Source organism: Lepidothrix coronata, unplaced genomic scaffold (assembly GCF_001604755.1).
Source record: "Lepidothrix coronata isolate B3197 unplaced genomic scaffold, Lepidothrix_coronata-1.0 Scaffold12, whole genome shotgun sequence".
NCBI lineage: Eukaryota > Metazoa > Chordata > Aves > Passeriformes > Pipridae > Lepidothrix > Lepidothrix coronata.
The window spans coordinates 7,108,322-7,127,457 of NW_016690192.1; the positions used below are offsets into that span (position 1 = coordinate 7,108,322).

The 19,136-nt window shown below is 46.6% G+C and overlaps 2 protein-coding genes across 6 annotated transcripts in view; one reads left to right on the plus strand and one right to left on the minus strand.

Moving 5' to 3' along the window:
• The window catches only part of MIER1 (MIER1 transcriptional regulator), a 35,133-nt gene extending 26,322 nt beyond the window's left edge, over nt 1-8,811 (plus strand). For all 5 annotated transcript variants that reach the window (XM_017805569.1, XM_017805570.1, XM_017805568.1 and 2 more), the window contains 6 exons: nt 606-757; nt 1,322-1,403; nt 2,183-2,277; nt 2,959-3,086; nt 4,757-4,896; nt 6,045-8,811. In XM_017805569.1, coding sequence (XP_017661058.1) covers nt 606-757; nt 1,322-1,403; nt 2,183-2,277; nt 2,959-3,086; nt 4,757-4,896; nt 6,045-6,370 — 923 coding nt within the window. In that variant the 3' untranslated portion in view covers nt 6,371-8,811. The remainder of the gene's footprint in view (nt 1-605; nt 758-1,321; nt 1,404-2,182; nt 2,278-2,958; nt 3,087-4,756; nt 4,897-6,044) is intronic.
• A 706-nt stretch (nt 8,812-9,517) lies between these two features.
• SLC35D1 (solute carrier family 35 member D1) lies at nt 9,518-19,120 on the minus strand. Its single transcript, XM_017805574.1, has 12 exons — nt 18,978-19,120; nt 18,414-18,447; nt 18,252-18,338; nt 17,758-17,825; nt 17,211-17,282; nt 16,426-16,494; nt 16,048-16,150; nt 15,387-15,479; nt 13,093-13,160; nt 12,659-12,737; nt 12,374-12,456; nt 9,518-11,807 (listed from the first exon to the last, which is right to left on the minus strand). Exons 1-12 carry the CDS (start codon nt 19,085-19,087, stop codon nt 11,699-11,701), a joined length of 975 nt encoding a protein of 324 aa, XP_017661063.1. The 5' UTR covers nt 19,088-19,120; the 3' UTR covers nt 9,518-11,698.
• Between the last annotated feature and the right edge of the window lie 16 nt (nt 19,121-19,136).

Genomic DNA, 19,136 nt, shown 5'->3' on the forward strand with positions numbered 1-19,136 from the left:
TCCCCTGCAGGGAATGCTGCTGTATCTTCCCTTTCTGTGCTGACCCTGCTTTCCCAAGGGCTCCCTTCTTCCTCTTGTCTCACAGAGCAAATTGAATCAGTGTTAAAATTCCTTTCTTACTGGTTTTTGTATGGTTGTTAAAGACCACAAACAAGATCTGGATACTTTCCTGATTCTAGTTTTTTTAAAAGCCTGAATTCCACTTGATTTTGATATACTAATATTTTAATTCAAAGCTTGCAGATTCTTCCGAAATCAAACTGGGAGGTAATTCAGAGGATATATCATTTGCCTGTGTTTTTCCCATTGATTTCAGTTTGTTATGGCTTTCCTGGTCTGAAATATCCTGTAAAAGGTCTGGAAAAAATGGAGATTTTGTAGTATTAGTATTCTGGAGTTTCATAATGGATCCTGGGATCTAGAGAACAGGTTATGCCAGAGATCTGAGGGCAGTCTAAAGTATAACATCCAAATCTTACTCTTTTATCTGTCCCTCCGTGTGTTCGGGATTAATGTCAGTGCTCCAGTGACCTTCCAGGGTTTCAGAACCCCTTTATCAGAGAGAATGTCTCTGTCATTGTTTTATCTTGCTTGTGTTCATTCAGTGTATGAAAATGATGACCAGCTCCTCTGGAATCCTGACTTCCTACCAGAGGATAAAGTGATTGAGTTCCTAAATGAGGCCTCAAGGCGGACGGGTGAGGAGAAAGGCCTGGATGCAATTCCTGAGGGATCACATATTAAAGACAATGAACAGGTATAGAAAAATAAGTAGGATTTGTAGCTTAATATTAGAGAATTAATCATCCCTTTATTTTGTTTTACTGCCAAGAATTAAATTTGTGTTTGAAACAGTTTTATTATTCCTTGTGGAAATAGAAATCTGATGGATTTTTTACCTCTCAATGAATATTAAACTGTTAACTTTGCTGTATATAAAATAAAATGCACCAGTGCTTTATATAACTTATAAATGTGTGTGAATTAATTCTTTCAGTTACAGAATTTTTAAAGCTGTATGAATGCACACTTATTTTTTTCTTCATACCCAGAAAAACCCCACATCAATTTTACAAATGTATGTAGTGGATATAAATATTAAAACACTTTGCCTGGATATATTCTTGGTTATGTAATTAGAGCTTTGGAGATTTAAACACAGGAAATATGTCTTTGTGCTGACTTAAATTTTATTAAATTCATTCAAAGCGTTTATTTTTAATCTTAATAGGTGTCAGTGATTTTCTAAATATGCTGCTGTGGCACAGCATAAATCGGGTGGTCTCTGGAATGTTAAATGTGTGTGTTTTCATCTCTCCAGGCATTGTATGAACTGGTTAAGTGCAATTTTGATACTGAGGAATCGTTACGAAGGCTGAGGTTTAATGTCAAAGCAGCCAGAGGTGAGCAGACACTGAAAGGGGAGGTTCTATTCCTGACTTTTCATTTTATTTGTTACACAGGTCTTGGGGTTTGCCCAGAGCTTAATTTAAATGCAGCCCTCAGTGAATCTCTCATTGTTCTCTGAGAGAATGGAACTAGCAGATGTGTAAATTCACTTCCCGTCCATAGAGCTTGATATAAATATCTGTGACTTCAGCCAGCACATTAAAATTGAAACTTGCTTCTTAGCAGCTCAGTTGTGCATTTCTCGGGCATTTTGTCTGTGTTCTTTTAGACCACTTCAGTCATCAAAGCGAATGCAACAAACATGAAATATAAAATAATTCAGAGTTATAAATAAAGGAGAAAGAGCATCTAAAACTTTTATTTAGCAAAGTGTAACACTAAAACCCCCTGTTTTTAAAGGTGCTTTTTGGAGCCTTGAGCATTTCCTAGTCTGTTATTGATCTTTGTGCTCAAAGGAACAAGAAACTAAGAGAAGACATGAGTTATTTTCCTACCCATTGATCTGTTGGTTCTGCTTCCAAACCTCTCCTGAGTTCCCTGTGCAAATCACAAGACAGGAATGATCACATAAAGAAGATTAGTTTGTTCTCCCACTATTTTAAACCTTATTTACTTGTGACCTTTAAAATCAATGAGGCCAAATTATATTAAGTTTATAACAGTCCCTACCAAGTAGCTCCTCCAATGTGTTTTCTGTCACTTCAGTTGTCTTTTATTGATTGGCTTTTTTGTTAAGTATTTTCTTTATTGCTTTTTTTTTTCTTTTCTGTAGAAGAATTATCTGTTTGGACAGAAGAAGAATGTAGGAACTTTGAACAAGGGCTGAAAGTCTATGGCAAAGATTTTCATGTGATTCAGGCAAATAAGGTAAACGCTGAGTTTAAGTGAAGTTCACATTTTTTATATTTTAAAGCAAAGTAATTGTAAGTAATTTCTTATCTTAATTTCCTTAATAAATTACTATATTTACTTCTTTTATTTTTTACTATGGAATCACAGAATCCCAGACTGTTTGGGTTGGGAGGGACTTTAAACCCATCCAGTTCCATCCCCTGCCATGGACAGGGACACTTTCCACTAGACCATGCTGCTCCAGCCTGGCCTTGAACACTTCCAGGGATGGGGCATCCATGGAATAATCTGTGCCAGGGTCTCACCACCCTCACAGGGAAGGATTTCTCCCTATATTTATGCTCAAATTGTTTTCTCAAAGTCCAGAATTCTCTGTGACTGTGGCTGTGAACCCAAAGTGCAGAAATCCTGCAAAAGTCCTCTGAGAAGAGCTGCCTCCTCTGAAAAGACTGTGAGACAGACTTGGAATATTCCCCTAGAGCTGTTCCTTGCAGCACCTCACAGTATCTCCAGTATTTTTAGAAACACTATTGACCTTACATCTCAATTCCAGGCCTCTGAAATTTGGAGCCAGGAGTTTCCGTTGTCCAAAGCAGCATTGACTTGGAATTTCACCCCTTTTGATTTGAATGCTGGGGGGTTATGGCAAAAAAATGCTTTTAAATTGATGCAGACTTGCCTGGCATTGTTTCCTAGGTCCGGACACGCTCCGTGGGGGAATGTGTAGCATTTTATTACATGTGGAAGAAGTCGGAGCGTTACGATTTCTTTGCCCAGCAAACCCGCTTTGGAAAGAAGAAATACAACCTGCACCCTGGTGTCACGTAAGATGGGCATCATTTCATGTGTATTGGGTCTAAATCTTTATTTTATTCTGCTCAGAGCTGAAATGGAATGAAAACCAAGGGATTCCAGAGTCCCAGTTTGCAGCAGGAAAACGACCAAGGTGTCAGAAAATTGCACTAGTGTGTATAATGTGATGTCTTAAATAAATTTATTTGGAATAAGGGCAACAATTTGCATTGAGCAGCTGTTGAATTTAGTTTGTTTTCTTTCTAAATGTTTCACATTTCTGCAAATACGGGTGGTTTTAATCCTTGTTTTATTTTAAATATGTTTTATAAATGTTTTATACAATGGCATCAGTCACATGTTTCAGGTGGGATTTGCAGTACGTTGGCAAGAATTCTGGCCAGCACAGCATCCTGCCCCAGGGCTTTCTTAGGTGCCCATGGCTCCTTTTCCCCTTTCATATCCCTGCTGGGGAAGGAGGGAATGTCTGAGCAGAACTGCACCCCCTCAGCTCTGAGCCAGCATGTTCTCCTGCCCCTCATTCCAATGCTCTGATTTTATATCCCGCTCTTTCCGCTGATTCTTGCCAAGCCTTTTTACTATTATTTTCATTTCTCATTTGTTCCTGGCTTCTCTGTTGATCCTTCTTTGGAATATTATTGTTTCTCCAAACATTTTAGAGCTGTGTGTTGGACCACTGCAGTGAACTCACAGGGTGACAGTCAGAGTTGCCATCTGTGGCTTTGGAGAGTGTTACAGAGAGTTTCTTAACTGCTTGTCAGGGACTGTCTGTCTCCCCTTCTTCTTCCATCTGGTGGTGGGGGTTTTTTCCCCTTTTTTTTTTCCCAAATTAGTAGACATTTTTGGTGGTTAATCACTCAAAACACTCTCTTTTTGCAGTTGCTTGGCTGCATATGGGGATCAGCAGCAGTGGCATTCAGGATTGTGCTTGTCTGTTCTTGAATGATTTTGCAGATAAATGTGGGAATTCAGGGTGCAGTGTCAATTCCAGCAGAATTATGTGTGAGGATATGCTGTTCCTGGAGTTAATCCAGACTTAACACCATTGGTACAAGGGCTTTACCAACCAGCTTTCTTTGTTTAAATCTTTCATGGAGATTTACCATTAGTGACCTAAATTGGAGGACTGGAATAGATGGCAGATATGGGAATGTCCTTAACTCTGGAGTTCTTAATTTGCTTTTAACTTTACCCCTTTGGGGTTTTTTTGTGCACCAATGTTATTTACTTTAATGGTTTGTTATTGCTGATGCAGCAAATTGCAAGAGCTTAGTGGAAATCTGCCAGAAAGCATCACCTTGAAATCACAGCCCACAATACAGAGCATATGGAATCAGGGAATGGTTTGGAATGGGAGGGACATAAAAGCTCATTCGGTTCCACCTCCTGCCATGGGCAGGGACATCTTCCACTAGACCAGGTTGTTCCAACCTGGTTTTGAACACTTCCAGGGATGGGGCAGCCACAGCTTCTCTGGGCAACCTGTGCCAGGGCCTCCCCACCCTCACAGGGAAGAATTTCTTCCCAACACCCGAACTAAACCTCCTCTCTGTCAGCTGAAAACCTTTCCCACATAGAATGTGAATTGGCCACACTTGCAGTGTGTGCAGTGAGTATTTTTTCACCAATAACACCAACACTTCCCACAGCCAGGGCTGAATGAGCTGTATCTGTTGTCTAGAGATTACATGGACCGGCTCCTGGATGAGAGTGAAAGTGCTGCTTCCAGCAGAGCTCCGTCCCCTCCTCCCACAACCTCCAACAGCAGCACCAGCCAGTCGGAGCGGGAGGACAGCACGACCAGCAGCAGCAACCAGAATGGTGAGTGTGTGCCCTGTGCCCCCTGAAGAGCTGCCAAATCCTCACAGAATCCCAGAATGGTTTGGGTTGGGAGGAACCTTAAAGCTCATCCCGTTCCACCCCCTGCCATGGGCAGGGACACCTTCCACTAGCCCAGGTTGCTCCAAGCCCCGTCCAACCTGGCCTTGGACACTTCCAGGGATGGGGCAGCCACAGCTTCTCTGGGCAACCTCTGCCAGGGCCTCACCACTCTCACAGCCAAAAATTCCTTCCCAGTATCCCATCTAATCCTGCCCTCTTGCAGTAGGAAGCCATTCCCCCTTGTCCTATCCCTCCATCCCTTGTCCCAAGTCCCTCTCCAGCTCTCTTGAAGCCCCTTTGGGCACTGGAAGGGGCTCTAAGGTCTCCCTGGAGCCTTCTCTTTGCCAGGTGAACACCCCCAGACACAAACAGCCTACTTTCCCAAGGTGTGAGCAGCTCTCAAGTAAAACTGGTTTTTAAAACAAGATATATGTTTGCTTTTAGACATTGGTCATGTATGGAAGATAAATCTCCCCTGGAATTTCCTTTTAATTGGAATTAATGTGTTCTTGTTTCCTCTGTGCTGGTATAGAGGTGTAATGTTAATGCAGTGAGGAGTCTTGTGCAGGATATTTAAACATCTAGGGTGGGAATTGGGCTGTGATGGAGCACACTGGTGCTCCTCAGGGACACCAGGAGCTACTCCTCCCAGCCATGGGCATGGAAGGGAGTTGGGAATGGGAGAGGAGCCAGGGCACACTCCCTGTGAAGGAAGAAAATCCCAAAAGTGAGCAGAGCTGTCTCTGCTCAAGGAGCAAGAGGAGGGAGGAGCTGGGGACTGAATCAGGTTGTGGAAATCAAGAGCAAGCTCCAGAAACTGCTCAGGTGAGGAGAGTCCACCTGTAGCTTGTGGAGTTACTGGACTCTGGGACATTTTCTGTTGCTTTTAAGGGCTGCCATAAACTCCATCATGGTAAGTCTGTCATTTGTGTGCACATAAATCACTAGTTCAGTAAGGATAAGGAGAACAATACTGGCTTTTTAGTTCAGTGGGACTAATTAAAACTGTGCTTTACTGACCTGTCACAGACTGTTCTGTTCCTCCTGATGCTCCTGTGCCTTTCTGATGCTGTCTCTCTCTCACACAGGTGTCTCTGCCAACGGCCCAGGGGAGGCACCAAGCAAAGAGGAAGCAAAACTCGAGGGATTGCACGTAAATGGACCTTCCAGTGGCAAGAAAACACCTCACACGGAGCTGGATACAAATGGGTATGAACCTGAAAACCTTGCCATTGACACCAAACTGGCTCATTCAGCCTCAAGAAACGACAATGATTTGGAAGAGAAAAGTGAAAGACCTCTTAAAAGAAGACGAATTAACAGCAGTGGGAAGGAGAGTCCGGGGGCTTCGGAGTTCTTCCAGGAAGCAAACTCCCATGGGAAGCTTGAGGAACTGGAAACTTTGGATGACTGAGTGCAAGGAGCTGGTTTTATTCCTTGGAGTAAATTTTGGGTGTCTGAAATTTTCAGGGTTGATGGGTTACCTTACAAAATCCAGTTCCATAAACAATCTGCTGAGATTTTTTTGTTTTGTTTTCCAGATACCTTTTAGTTGGCTCTAAAAATCTGATTATTTGATTTTTTTCAGTGCTGAAAAGCAGCAGGAGAATATTGAATTTCTCAGAGCTGGCAGCTGCAGTTCTGGGCTAAGAGGCTCTTAAATATTTGAGGAACAAATCAGTGAGTTTCTGCAAAAATACTCCCAGCCTAATACATTAAAGAATGTGTTAATACACCTTTTAATGTATAATACACCTTTTAATCATTGGCAAAGTGAACAAAGCATCCTATTTGCAGCAGGGGCTGGTGCAGATGTTGCAGGAAGTTAAAATAAAACAGAGAAAGCCAAGACAGAGTAGACACAGAAATTTCCACTCCTGCTGGTGAGAGGAAAATGTCATCCCATCACTAAGGAACCCTCATGAATCCTGAAAGTTATGAGCACAACTATTTTTATATATAGAAGTTTTAAAAGGTAAATAAATAAACCAAGTCAGGTTTGTCTATGTAAAATTGTTGACATCAATGATGTCTTTCCATATTCTTTATCTGGGCTAAAGAAATACATTCTGTATTTTTCCAGATTTCTTTGTAGCCTTTGAAAGATTTTTACAGTACTTATGTCTTGATTGAACTGTCCTTTCTTAAAACAAAAGCTTGTATAATTTTCTTACCTTGTACAGTTGGTAAACTTTTATGAGAGAGTTGATACCCTGAGTCTAATGTCAGCTTCCTTTTATTTTGCTGAAGTCTTTTCTAAAAAAAAACCCAACAAAAATAACCCCAAACCAAACAAATTGACTTAAAAATCAGTCACCAACATGTTATTTTCTTCCCAGAAACAGGTAAATAATTAACATAAGAATGGTTAGGAGTCATTTGATTTTGGAAACATGTTTATTTTTCTTCTGTTTTATGGCAAATAGTGATGCTAAAAAATTTGTTACTCATGCTGCTTGCACTGCACACATTTCCTTGCTTTCTTTTCTCACTTTATTTTGAACTTAGATAATTTTCACAGCAGCCAAATGCTTGAGTTTACTAAACCTTCTTCACCCAGTTCAGGTGTTAATGATCCACTGATATATTTTTCAGTCTGTGTCTCACCTGCCACATTTCACAGAGCACAGGAAAGGGTCCTGTCTGGCTGTACTGGGTAGGAATGGATGTACAGTTGGAATCTGGTGCTGGACTGGAATTTCTGAGGACCATAGGGATGGTTTCAATGGGAGCAGGGACAGCACATACAGGTATTGGCACCCAGGGACACTTGGGAGAAGGGAGAGGAGGAATGGATAACTAATTAAAGATTAAAGTATGGTCAACTAATTTAAGAATAAAGTGTGAGAAACAAAAATTCCCGATAAATAAGTGTGGAGGGGGTCATGTTCACCCTCCCATCAGCACAATTTGGAAGTTGTGGAAATAGGAATTTGAAAGTTGTGGAAATAGAATTTACCATCCATTTTTAATCCAAATTAATTTTGTTTTGTTTGTTTTTATTTTTAAGCCACTTTTTTGGTTTTATTTAAGCTATACTTCTACTCTGTTAAAATTAGAGAAATGGTTTATTTGTATAATTTATAACTCTGTGTTCTCCTCCTTACAGATGTGCTGTTAATTCTTACTTGGTTATTTTAATTTAAGGTTCATAAGTCTTTTTGATTCCGGTTTAAATGAACGGTCCTATGGTTTGAAATTCATGTATGCACCCAAAACCCACCTGCTGAGGGGTTGGGTTGTTTTCTCCTCCAATGACCTGTACTTGGACTTTATGATGATTAATGATCCAGATTTGCGCTGGATATGTTACGGATGTAGGAACTTGTTCCCAGAAATGTGGGGAATGATCCACATTTGGATCACTGGAATAATGCTCTACCTGGTTTAGAGGGTGACACCTGCCAGGGATCAGCCAGCCCTGTACCTGGAGAGGCTCTGGGTGAGGTTTGTTAATTAAAACCTGTATTAATTAAGGAATTAAGTGATTAATCCCAAGGCATAGGTTGCTGTTAACTCTCCCCTCTGGATTAGTAACAGAAACCCAAAGTTTCAGCCTTAGATCAAAGACGGTCACGAGACGGTTCCAGACAACCAGAGCCCTATTTTCAGTTTTATTTTTATGCATTTTTTTGTTTGTTTGCAAGTTGGAAATACTTCCAAAAATTTATAGGAAAGTTTCTAAGTGAATTGTCTCAGGCCTGTGTGTGAAATCCAGCTCTTGTGTATGTTTTCAGGAATGTTGCTTTGTTTTTTATCTTACCTTTTTTTTGGTGATATGTAGAAGAGACCTGACATTCCATAATCAACTATGTAATGCTCAGCTAGACTTTAAGAATATTTAATTATTATTTACCTTTTGTTTATGCTGGTGTTTTATACAATACTTTGTTCATGTTTCAAACTGCAGCCACTATAACTCGGTAAGTCATTGCACTACTAAAGCTATTTAAAATCCTGGAAATCTGGTAACTTTGGTTTCATTTTCAAAGCCTTCAGTACAGTTTGGAATCCAGTTCAACAGAGGAAATCCTTGGTGGGCTTCCCAAAAGGTTAAATGTGAATAAAAATCCAACCACACACACACAAACTTACAGATTAGTTGTATCCATTTTTCTGCAGAGTATTTTGCACTGTTAGTAATTCCCTCCTCTTATCCCCACTCCCCCTCTGCAAAAAGCTTATTAAAATATTTTTAAATGTACTGTCTGCATTAAAAATTCCTGAGTTTTTTTGCTGGAGTTTTCCTGCTCAGAGGATATGAAGCCCCAGCAACTCTGTTACTGCTGCCGTGAAACACATGGAAACAAAATACCCTTTTGGGTTCAACTTCGAACTGCTTCTTTCATTCCCTCAAAACAGGGTTGTGCTCCCACATCCCTCTTCCCTTCCCAAGGAATATTTAAAGCTGGAAAACCCAGGAGATCCCCTCAACCCCCACTTCCTCCACTGGGCAGAGCCCCCCTGCGCCCCTGTTTTATTCACCCCCCAACCATCTCCATCCTCTCCAGCCTTTTCCTGCTGTTCCAGAGAAGTGAGGGATTAGGCAGGAGCAGGCAGGGCAGGTTTGGTTCATTGGTTTATTCGAAGCAAATACAAAAATACAGAGGCAAATCCTTTCTGCTCTCATTACTGACATCCAAAGCCTGCCATACATTCAAATCAAAAGGTTGCCCTTTTCATCACTAAAATGCTCATTTTGCAAATAGATTCTACATAGAAAACATTTTTTTAGTCAATTAATAGCATAGAAAATACTGTTAGAGGAGCTCTTGGCTTTCCCAGTGTTTTGGATCCCATCCCAACCCTGGCACACACAAAATAACCTTTAAAAATACTTTACCATTAGGACACCAAATCTAACCAGTAGATTCAAAAATAAACATAAAATCATAAAAATCTCCTTTGACAGAATCAACATCCTGACTGTGGACACAGCAGAGTCAGAGCACATGTGGAAAACAGGGATTTGGGAATGTTGCAGCGAGAGGAAGATCCACCAGCCCCAGCACCACCCGGCTACTGGGAGCCAGCACAGCACCAGTAGCCCCATGCTGGGGAGAGTCTGGGCAGCTCTGGGGCTTCTGCACAGCAGGAATTGTTCATCACCTTCCCTCTCCTGGCAGCAAAGCCGAGGATTTACCAGAATTTGGGAAGAGACAAAAATAATCAGGGATTTTTTATTTTTGTTTTAATTTCTCCAATTCTGTGTTCCAAGGGGGAACCTGCTGAGGGGCTGCTCCAGGACACCCTGACTCAGCCCTCAGTTACCACACCAATTCCAAAGAAAAGGGAAGTTCCTGGTTCTGGAAGAGCTCCAGGAGGAGGAGGATGCTGGCAGACTCATTTCACACCTTTACCAGCACCTCAGGCTGTTGCAGCATCATCCCAGAAAGTCTCTTTCATATCTAAAAACTTCCAATAAACTCCAACAAATGCAGCTTTGCCAAACAGCAGTCACAGTTTTAGCAAATATCTCCCAAAAAACCAAATGTCAGTGTCTAGAGCAGCTGTTTGCATGGATACAAAAAAACCTCTAAATACATTGTTTTACCAAAATTTTTCTACCCAAACTTATAAACAATTCTTTTTAAACCAAAAGACAATCCAGGGAGACCTAGAAAGAAGGTCTCCCTGTGCAAGGCAGCTGTGCAAGAGAACCTTTAAAAATCAGCAAACTTATTAAACTGCCCAACTTATTAAAAATCCCATTCTTTTAATGGGTCACAGACCCAGAATGACTTATTCCATGAAAAACACAAATTGTGGGATAGGGCTTGGCCCCCCTTCACTTGCCAAAAGGTGATTTCAGTCCCTGTGCCTCTTCCAGGTGTGTGCAGGTGGGTGGGATGGGGATTCCAGGGGCAGGAGCAGCAGCTTTTGCTTGGCACATTTCCTGGACCATGCTCTGTGTGCCAGGTGGGATGAAGTCCTGTGAATCCTGCAGCTTCTCCCTGTTGGATTCAAACTGCCCAGTGAGGTCAGTAGCTTTCCCAAATCCAAAAGTTTCTGCCCCCGGGGTGGTTTGAGGGAGGCTGCCAGCTCTGCCAAGCTTACCAGTGGCAGGTAAAACCTTCCTGTTGGGAATATCCCTGAGCCTTGAAAAGCAGGAAAGAGAGGGGTGAACGTTTGCAGGGCTCTAATAAACCAGCAGGGCAAACCCAGCTTTAGAAGTGGGTTAATGAAACAAAAAATAAACCCAGAAAACAACTAAAATTTCAGTTCAGAGAGCACTGAACGTTCATCCAAGAGGTTTTAGCCCAAATCAGGAGCATCCTGCATCCTCCAGGGGAACACCTTCCATGGTCACCTGCCCTCGGAGCCGGATCCCACAGCCTCACCTTCCTGCAGCAGCCAGAGGGACCAGGCTGGGGGTACAGAGCAGAGGCAGAGGCAGCCCCAGCATCCCAATCCAGGCTGAGTAGATCCATGGAGCAGATCCAGCCAAGGATCCCCTGACACCTCCTCCTCTACTTGGCGCCGCCCGCTGCTCGTGCCAATCTCAGCTGCCAGATCTCAGCTTGATTAGAAACCTGTTAATTCCTCATGATCAGACTTAATTAGATGCATTCCTCCCCGTGCAGGCAGTTCCCTTCCCAAGGATTTGTAAAGGCAGCAATCGAGGCTGTGCAAATTAAGAGCATCACGGTGGCTCCTGGCAGGCGCCCCGGATTCCTTCCTGCATTCTGCCCGGGATCAGCCGAACAGAAAGAGGTTGTTTCCAAAAAAAGCCTCTCCCTGGTCACACAGAGCTTTTTCCTTTAATATCCAGCTTGCTGCCAGCATCAGACTCCTTGCTCATTTGCTCCTCGGTGAAAGTGATGTAGGAATACACCAGGCTTCCAGCAATACTGCAAAAAACAGTTGGGGATGAGATACATGGATCAGCCACACAGCCCTGCCCATCAGCTGCCAAGGAAAAGCTGGAACCATGGGACTGAGATCTGCTGAAAGCATCAGTTTGCATGAAAAGTCCCTGTTTTCCTCCTAAATCCAGGTGTTCTGTGTAATTCCTGCCCAAACACTTCCTAGCCTGGTCCCAAACCTAATGCTAGATCTGTTCCACCCCCAAAGGGATCCTGCTGAAGGACAGGGAATGAACTTTCACAATAGGAACACACACAGAGAAGAAAGGAGACTGTTAAAAAAGCTAAATAAACAAAAAAAAATACTTTTTTTGCCGCCTTAATTCCCTGACTCTGGTTGGCAACTCTGAGAAAACTCGAGTTTGCTGCTAAAATACTCCTGTGAGTCCTCCTGGCTTTAAAACAAGCTGAGTCTGGGAGTTCCCCATAAACACCACTTCCATGCTTTTTTTTTCTTTTTTGAAAAAAAACGCATTGAATCAGTCAAATCAGTTTCATCCCAATTTCCACTGACAAATCATAAACAAACAGCCAAGGCCTGACATTCTTACCTGATATTTAGACCAATGAAGTTCATCCATGTAAAAATATAGTCTCCTCCAAAAAACATCCCAATATAGGTTATTAAAATATTCTGCAAAAGAATAAGATTTGAGGAACAAGAGCACAAGTCTGAGACAAGGGAATGCTCCATGCATGGAAATGGGAAACCCTTGGATGCAGAGTGTGGGATACGGAGGAATGGGGGCTGCAGCAGCTGGTTAACACGATTCCCAAGGAATAATGAGTGAGGTGCTCACCTGACATTTCCCCTGGGATCAAGGAAAGCCACTCACCTTAATGCAGCCAACTATTGTAGTTGTAAGAGCAGAGTTATACTGAGTGCAAAGAACCGTGGAATACATCAAAATAAATCTGCGGAGGAAGATCCAACATCATCCCATCAACCTGGGCTATGGAAGGAGTCCCAGCCCAGAGCACGGGCTTGGAACAAGGTGAGCTTTAAGGCCCCTCCCAACCCAAACCATTCCAGGATTCCATGATCCCTTCCCCTCCTTTCTCCAGCAGTATTTATAGCATCCCTTTTTTGGCTAAACCTGCACTGAAGGAGGGTAGGAGATAATTCCCACCTGCCACAGCTCTCAGAAATAGGGTCCTTATCAGGACTGAAGGTTTATTATTAATTTTTAATAGTAATAAGGCACCAAAATTCCCTATTTCTGGAACAGAGATGCCTGCCCTGCTCCCATCCCAGCACCCAGATCCTTACCCCATCACACACGACAGCATGAACTGCACGAGGAAGAATGTGTCTGCCCAGCCCTGGTATTCCATTGCCTGCAGGAAACACCAGCCTTTAGAGGAGGAAGCACAGGAATTCCCAACAAGACAAGGAACAATCCCCCAGCCCTGGCTTTCATGTCACAGCAGGAAAAACGAACCCAAATCTGAGCCTGGTGTGACATCCTGGGCTGAGGAAGGCTGGATCCACACGAGCATCACTTCCAGCTGCAGCACCCAGCTCATCCCTCCTGAAAAAAGCAGGGACTAACGGTGCCACAAGCCAGAGGAACCAGAAGAGACATTCCCTGCTGGTTATTACCCAGAACTGGACAATTTTGGAATTCATTCATTGCAAACCATAACACTCAGACAGCACATCTCAAGGGAATTGTAACCTCTGGAGATGGTGCTGACTACGTGACTAAAGGCAGCCTGGAATTCATGAAAGGGTTTTTGCCTTGTGCTTTTGGTTTTTTGGAATACATGGAGTGCTGGGTCCAGCACTGGGCTCCCCGGTGCCAGAGACAGGGAAAGAATGGGTGGAGTCCAGAGGGGTCACTAAGATCCTGCAGGGAGTGGAGCATCTCCTTGAAGAGAGGCTGGGAGAGCTGGGACTGCTTGGCTAGAGCAGAGCAGGCTTGGGGGATCCCACCCAGGTGTACAAACACCTGTGGGAGGGAGCTAAGGGGATGGAGTCCAGTTCTTCCAGAGGTGCTCAGAGGCCACAGGCACACATGGACACACAGGAGGGTCCCTCTGGATGTCAGGAGACACCTTGTGAGGGTGACTGAGTGCTGGCAGAGGTTGCCCAGGGCAGTGCCAGAGTATCCATCCCTGGAGATACCCAGAACCCAGCTGGAGTACTCATGTGCTCCAGGGGGACCAGAGGGACTCCAGAGATCCCTGCCAGCCTTAACGAGGAGGCAAAGGCAGAGCAGGTTGAGAACTGGCTCACCCATTCCCTTCCCAGCTGGACAGGGCTGCCAAGCTCCCGGGGATCCTGCCAGGCAGCTGGGAAAGCACTTCCCACCAGAGACACGAAATGCTAGCCTAGGAGGGCCCTTCCTGCAGGTCATCCATCCCTGTCACCCCAGGAATTACTTGCAGGGCACACCCACTTCTTCTCTCACAAAGCAGCACATCGTTACCTTGGATGCTGCTGAATGAATACAAGACTTCCCAAATCCACAGGCATGGGAAAGGGTCCCAGCACCCCCCACCCAGGACAGAGCCCCCAGCCCGGCGCCGGCCACAGGCCCCTCACAAGGGGGTTTTCATGGAGTTGCACACGCAGAGTTTCCTGGCGGCAGCCCCGGCACAGAGCAGAGCTTTGTCCAGCACCACAGCCGGGAGCTCAGCCCGGAGAAAGAAGTTTATTCAGGGAAAAAGAAAAAAAAAAAAAGGCCATTTCTCTCTCTGGGCTGAACAGAGGCTGCACAGAGCACACAGAGCAACGTTTTGCTGCCCCTGCGCCAGCTCCTGCTTCTAAATGAGCACTTTATCCCCAAATCCTGCCCTCAGAGCTGCTTGCTGGGAAGGGCAGGTCTCAGCTACCTTCAGCCCCTACCATCCCTTCTCCTTGCAAATCCCAGTTCGTTATCCCAGGGCATTAAGCTCACAATGAGGACAAAGTCACCAGGCTCTGCAGGGTGGGGATGGACAGCAGGGGGCCTGCCAGAGCCCCCACAGGGTCACCCATGGGGGAGGTGACACCTCCAGCCTTTGCCATCTTAATTCCCTCCACAGGAAGAGGGAGATGCCCAATGAACAGGCATGAAAAAGGAGTCTCTTGCTCAGCAGGGCCAGCTCAGTACAGCTGTACATCAGGGAGTGCAAAAAAAATACAAATAAACAAAAAAATAATAGTAATAGTAAGAATAAGAGTAATTTCACAAATACAGGACCACAGGTAAATCAACCCTGATAGAGCAGCACAGGCAAACTGACTCTCAGAGCAACTCAATAAAACCACCCCAGCAGAGGGAAGGACAGAAAAAAGTTGGAAGAAACTCATTTTTTTCCAAAAATACTTAAACTTCTTTAAATAATATTTGGTTTTGCTTATTGCTCTCCACTTCCCCATTCCTCAGGCATTACAAAAATGCTTGAATGGAGCAACTCTGTGGATTTAAGTCCAATGTAAGGCTTGCAGTTACTTGCTGCTGACGTGGTTTTGGGGTAGTGACCCCACCATCCCTTCCCCCACCTCCTCCTCATTATCCCATTCTCTTTATATGACATTGTGCCACAAAAAGCATGGATTCTGGACAGGAATCCTACCTTCTGCGCGTCTCCAGTGAAGTAGGCAATGGTCAGGGTGGGGAGGATCATGAACAGTGCATTGTAATAGAGCAGACCATATTTTCCCAGCTCCTGGAATCAAGAAATATCCATGTATTTAACTTGGAACATAAAATCTTATTCATATTGCTACTGAGAGTGGGGCTTGTAAGGTAAATCCATATGAGATTCTCCAAGACAGAGGAGTTAAATGGTGGGGGTTTTTATAAATATCAGAGAATCCCAGAATGGTTTGGGTTGGAAGGGACCTTAAAGCTCATCTATGCCACCCCCTGCCATGGGCAGGGACACCTTCCACTATCCCAGGTTCCTCCAAGCCCCTCCGAACCTGGCCTTGGACACTTCCAGGGATGGGGCAGCCACAGCTTCTCTGGGCAACCTGTGTCAGGACCTCACCACCCTCACAGGGAAAAATTTCTTCCCAATATCCCATCTAACCCTGCCCTCTGGCAGTGGGAAGCCATTCCCCCTTGTCCTGTCCCTCCAGGCCCTTGTCCAAAGTCCCTCCCAAACTCTGGACAGGAGATTTTGGGAGAGCAACAGGGCATCACCAGGAAAGCCTCACTCCTTTGCCCTCTCAGATGCAGGTTGGTGGCAAACGAAGCCCAGCCCTGAAATGCCAGAGGGAAGGTCATCCTACCTTTGAATCCAGCTTCTGTTTCACATAGGCACCATTTGCAGCTGTTAAGGCATCGTTAATAAGGATAAAAATATATCCTTCCAGGTCGAATGCCAAGTCAGCACTGGGAAAGGGGAAAACCAGAAGTTAAAGCTCTAAGCTGGGCAGAGACAACGCTTGGAAGATTCCTTCCACCTCCTGTTGAGCCAGTAAGTTGTCAGGAAAAGTTAATCATGGGAGGAGGGGTGGGGATTTGGTTCAGTAAAACATTCTTTCCTACTAGAGAGCATGTCTGGGGGGGGGGAAGTTAGTGTTTAATCTGCCTTCTTGGGACATTGGATTCTCTTTAGCTTGGACCCTTTGCAGACACAGGATGGGGACAGCAAACTGGGAGCTCACCTGGCAGCTACGAAGGCGCCAAAGATCATAGCAAATACTGTCATCTGAATGCTCCAGGAAAACTTCTTCCTGGAAAAGAGAGGCCGGAGGACATGGCCGTCAGCCACAGTTCAGTCCTCAGGGAAGTACTGCCAGGGCTTTGGAGAGGAACAGGGGACACACATGGAAAGGGGGAGAAAACCCCAAGGAAACCAACCCATGCAAGAGCCATGAGTAAAAGACACTTTTAGACAATTCTCTCTGTAATTTAAAAATAAATAACTTGGTCTCGATGAGGTGTGAGTTTATGGAGAGCTGAAACCCTGCCTGGTGCAGAGAAGGGCTCAGCTAGGCACGGAGTAGCTCCCAGCCCCATGGAGCCAGTCCTGGGAAAAGGGCTGTCGGCACATGGTGGGAGCAGTATGGGGGTCCCTGCAGGCACCAAGGGCTGGTACAACACCCTCCACATCCAAAACAGTGCTGCACAGCCAGGCTGCTGCAAGTGGAGACAGAGCACAAACCTCTGCCCTGCCTGGCAGCTCCGCAGGGCCCTGCATGTCTCCCAGCTCCCTCCGGGCACGGGAAAGGGCTGTGCAGATCAAGGCAAGTAGCTCCCTGTATCACTTCCTCCGCCCACCCTCGCTCCCAAAACCCAGCCCGGAGCCAAAACCCCTGGCCACACAACAGCTCCCTCACACTGGGCATCATCCCAACACCTCCCAGCTTCTGTAACTAACCAGGATCTGTCACCGGGAGAAGGGGCTGGAAAGACTCACTTGAGTAAAGAAGGGGCTGGAAAGACTCACTTGAGTAAGAATCCTTCGGCAAACATCGTAAACAGGATGGAAAACCTTCGCAGGACAGTGAACATGGGCAGGCTGCAGGAGGAAGGGGCAGCAGGGTGAGAGGTTGTTCCTCCCTCCCCGCTGCAAAATGCAGCTCTGTGGCCACTCTGGAGCGGGCGCCAGGATATGGGCTCTGGAGAACAGAGCATGGGCAAGCTTTGCCCGTTCTCTTATGAAAATGGCATTACTCTCCTCCCCAAAAGGTATCACTTCTATCAGACCCTGTCAGGACAGGGTGCCCTGGGGACACCCCCACACCCTCACCCACACTGGGTGAGGGCCAGACCCATGTCCCTCCATGCCCGCTGGCTGTGGGAAGCATTTGAGAACATGCACGTGGCACGTGTTGGCATGGGCAGAGAAGGAAGAGCATCACCCCAAGTGGCTCCTGCCCGGGTCACCCACAGCCTTGCACAGCCCCAGGGCCCAGCAGCAGCTGCCTGGGGTTCTTGGGGACCCCACAAGGACACCATTAAACACATTCCCCCATACAAAAAAACATCCATACTTCAGTTTCTTTGTGCTGAACAGTCCTGTGATCTGGTTCCCGAAATACAGAAGAGGTAGAGGAAATGTCTAGAAATAAGAGGGATAAAGCTGAGTGAGCAACCGCAGGAAGCTGGGGAGCTCCCAGAGCACCCTTAGAGGATAAATATAGATATGAAGTTATTCCCACCCGGCCATGGTAACGTTCACACACACACACGTGTCCCGGCTCCTCAGCCCAGAGCTGCTCGGTGGCCACAGGATCCCAGGAACACAGACACAGGGATTCCACTGCCAAACAGCCCATGGTGCCACCGGGGGTGAGGGGATGGGGCAGAGACATTCGGCTGGCCCTGAGGCAGAGGAGAGGTGCCCAGGGAGGGGAGCTGGGTGCCCAAGGAAGGGAGTTGGGTGCCCAGGGAAGGGAGTTGGGTGCCCAGGGAGGGGAGTTGGGTGCCCAGGGAGGGGAGTTGGGTGCCCAGGGAGGGGAGTTGGGTGCCCAGGGAGGGGTCTTACCCGCCGTGGGACATGTCTGTCGAGGTCAGGGAACTTCACCACCCGCAGCGCTTTGCCCGCCCAGAGCACGGCCACTGTTGCCAGCATCTGCAAGAGAGGGGAAGTGTCACCCCACAGCCCCCCAAATGGGAGGTCTGGGGGGGACAGGGGCATCCTACTCACCTGGCCCAGCCCTACGCATAGCGAGGAGGGGAACCTGCAGGCAGAAAGCAGAGATCAGGGGGGTCCCCACACTGGGGGCACCCACACCGGGGGTCCCAGAGGCCACACACCCCACTGTGTGTGTGTGTAGGGGGACAGCAGCAACCCCGTCCCCCCAAACCTGAGAGCTCACAGCCATGGGGGGCACTGCCCAGCCGAGCCGGGGAGTCCCCACGGGAAAAGGGGACACGCAGGGAGGGAGTGGCAGTGCAATGGGCTCCTGGGGGGGAGGAGAGAGGGTACGGGTGGAGGGGAGAGCCCCACATTAGGGGGTGCATAGGGGGTGTCAGGGGCTGTGCAGGACCCCAGGGCGGGGGGGCGTTCATGGGGGTCCCCGGCCCCCAAGGACGAGGGGAGTGCATGGTGGGGTCCCCATGCTGGTCCCCCGGGAGGGGGGTGTCCAATGCCCATTCCCCGGGGGGGGCTCCGCGATGCCGATTCCGTAGAGAGTCCCCACGCCGAGCCCCCGAGGGAGGTCCCAAAGCCGATCCCCCGAGTGGGGGGGTCCCGCCGGCCCGGCCGTACCCGTAAGTGGTGAGGACGCTCTTGTTGACCACGACGATGAGGAAGGAGCTGAGGCCGTAGAAGGCGGCGGCCATGAGGCGCAGGCAGAGCGGCGGGGCGGGCGCCGCCATGCCCCGCTCCGCATCGCCGGGCGCGGGGGCTCCGGCGGGGGCTCCCCCC

Excerpts from the sequence above, each read along its gene's own strand:
- SLC35D1 (XM_017805574.1), bottom strand. The coding sequence starts at position 19,087 with ATGGCGGCGCCCGCCCCGCCGCTCTGCCTGCGCCTCATGGCCGCCGCC. Across the intron at positions 16,151-16,425 it reads GGCGCCTTCGTAGCTGCCAG|TGCTGACTTGGCATTCGACC; the intron begins GTGAGCTCCCAG and ends CCCCTTTCCCAG. Across the intron at positions 13,161-15,386 it reads TCACTGGAGACGCGCAGAAG|GCAATGGAATACCAGGGCTG; the intron begins GTAGGATTCCTG and ends TGTTTCCTGCAG.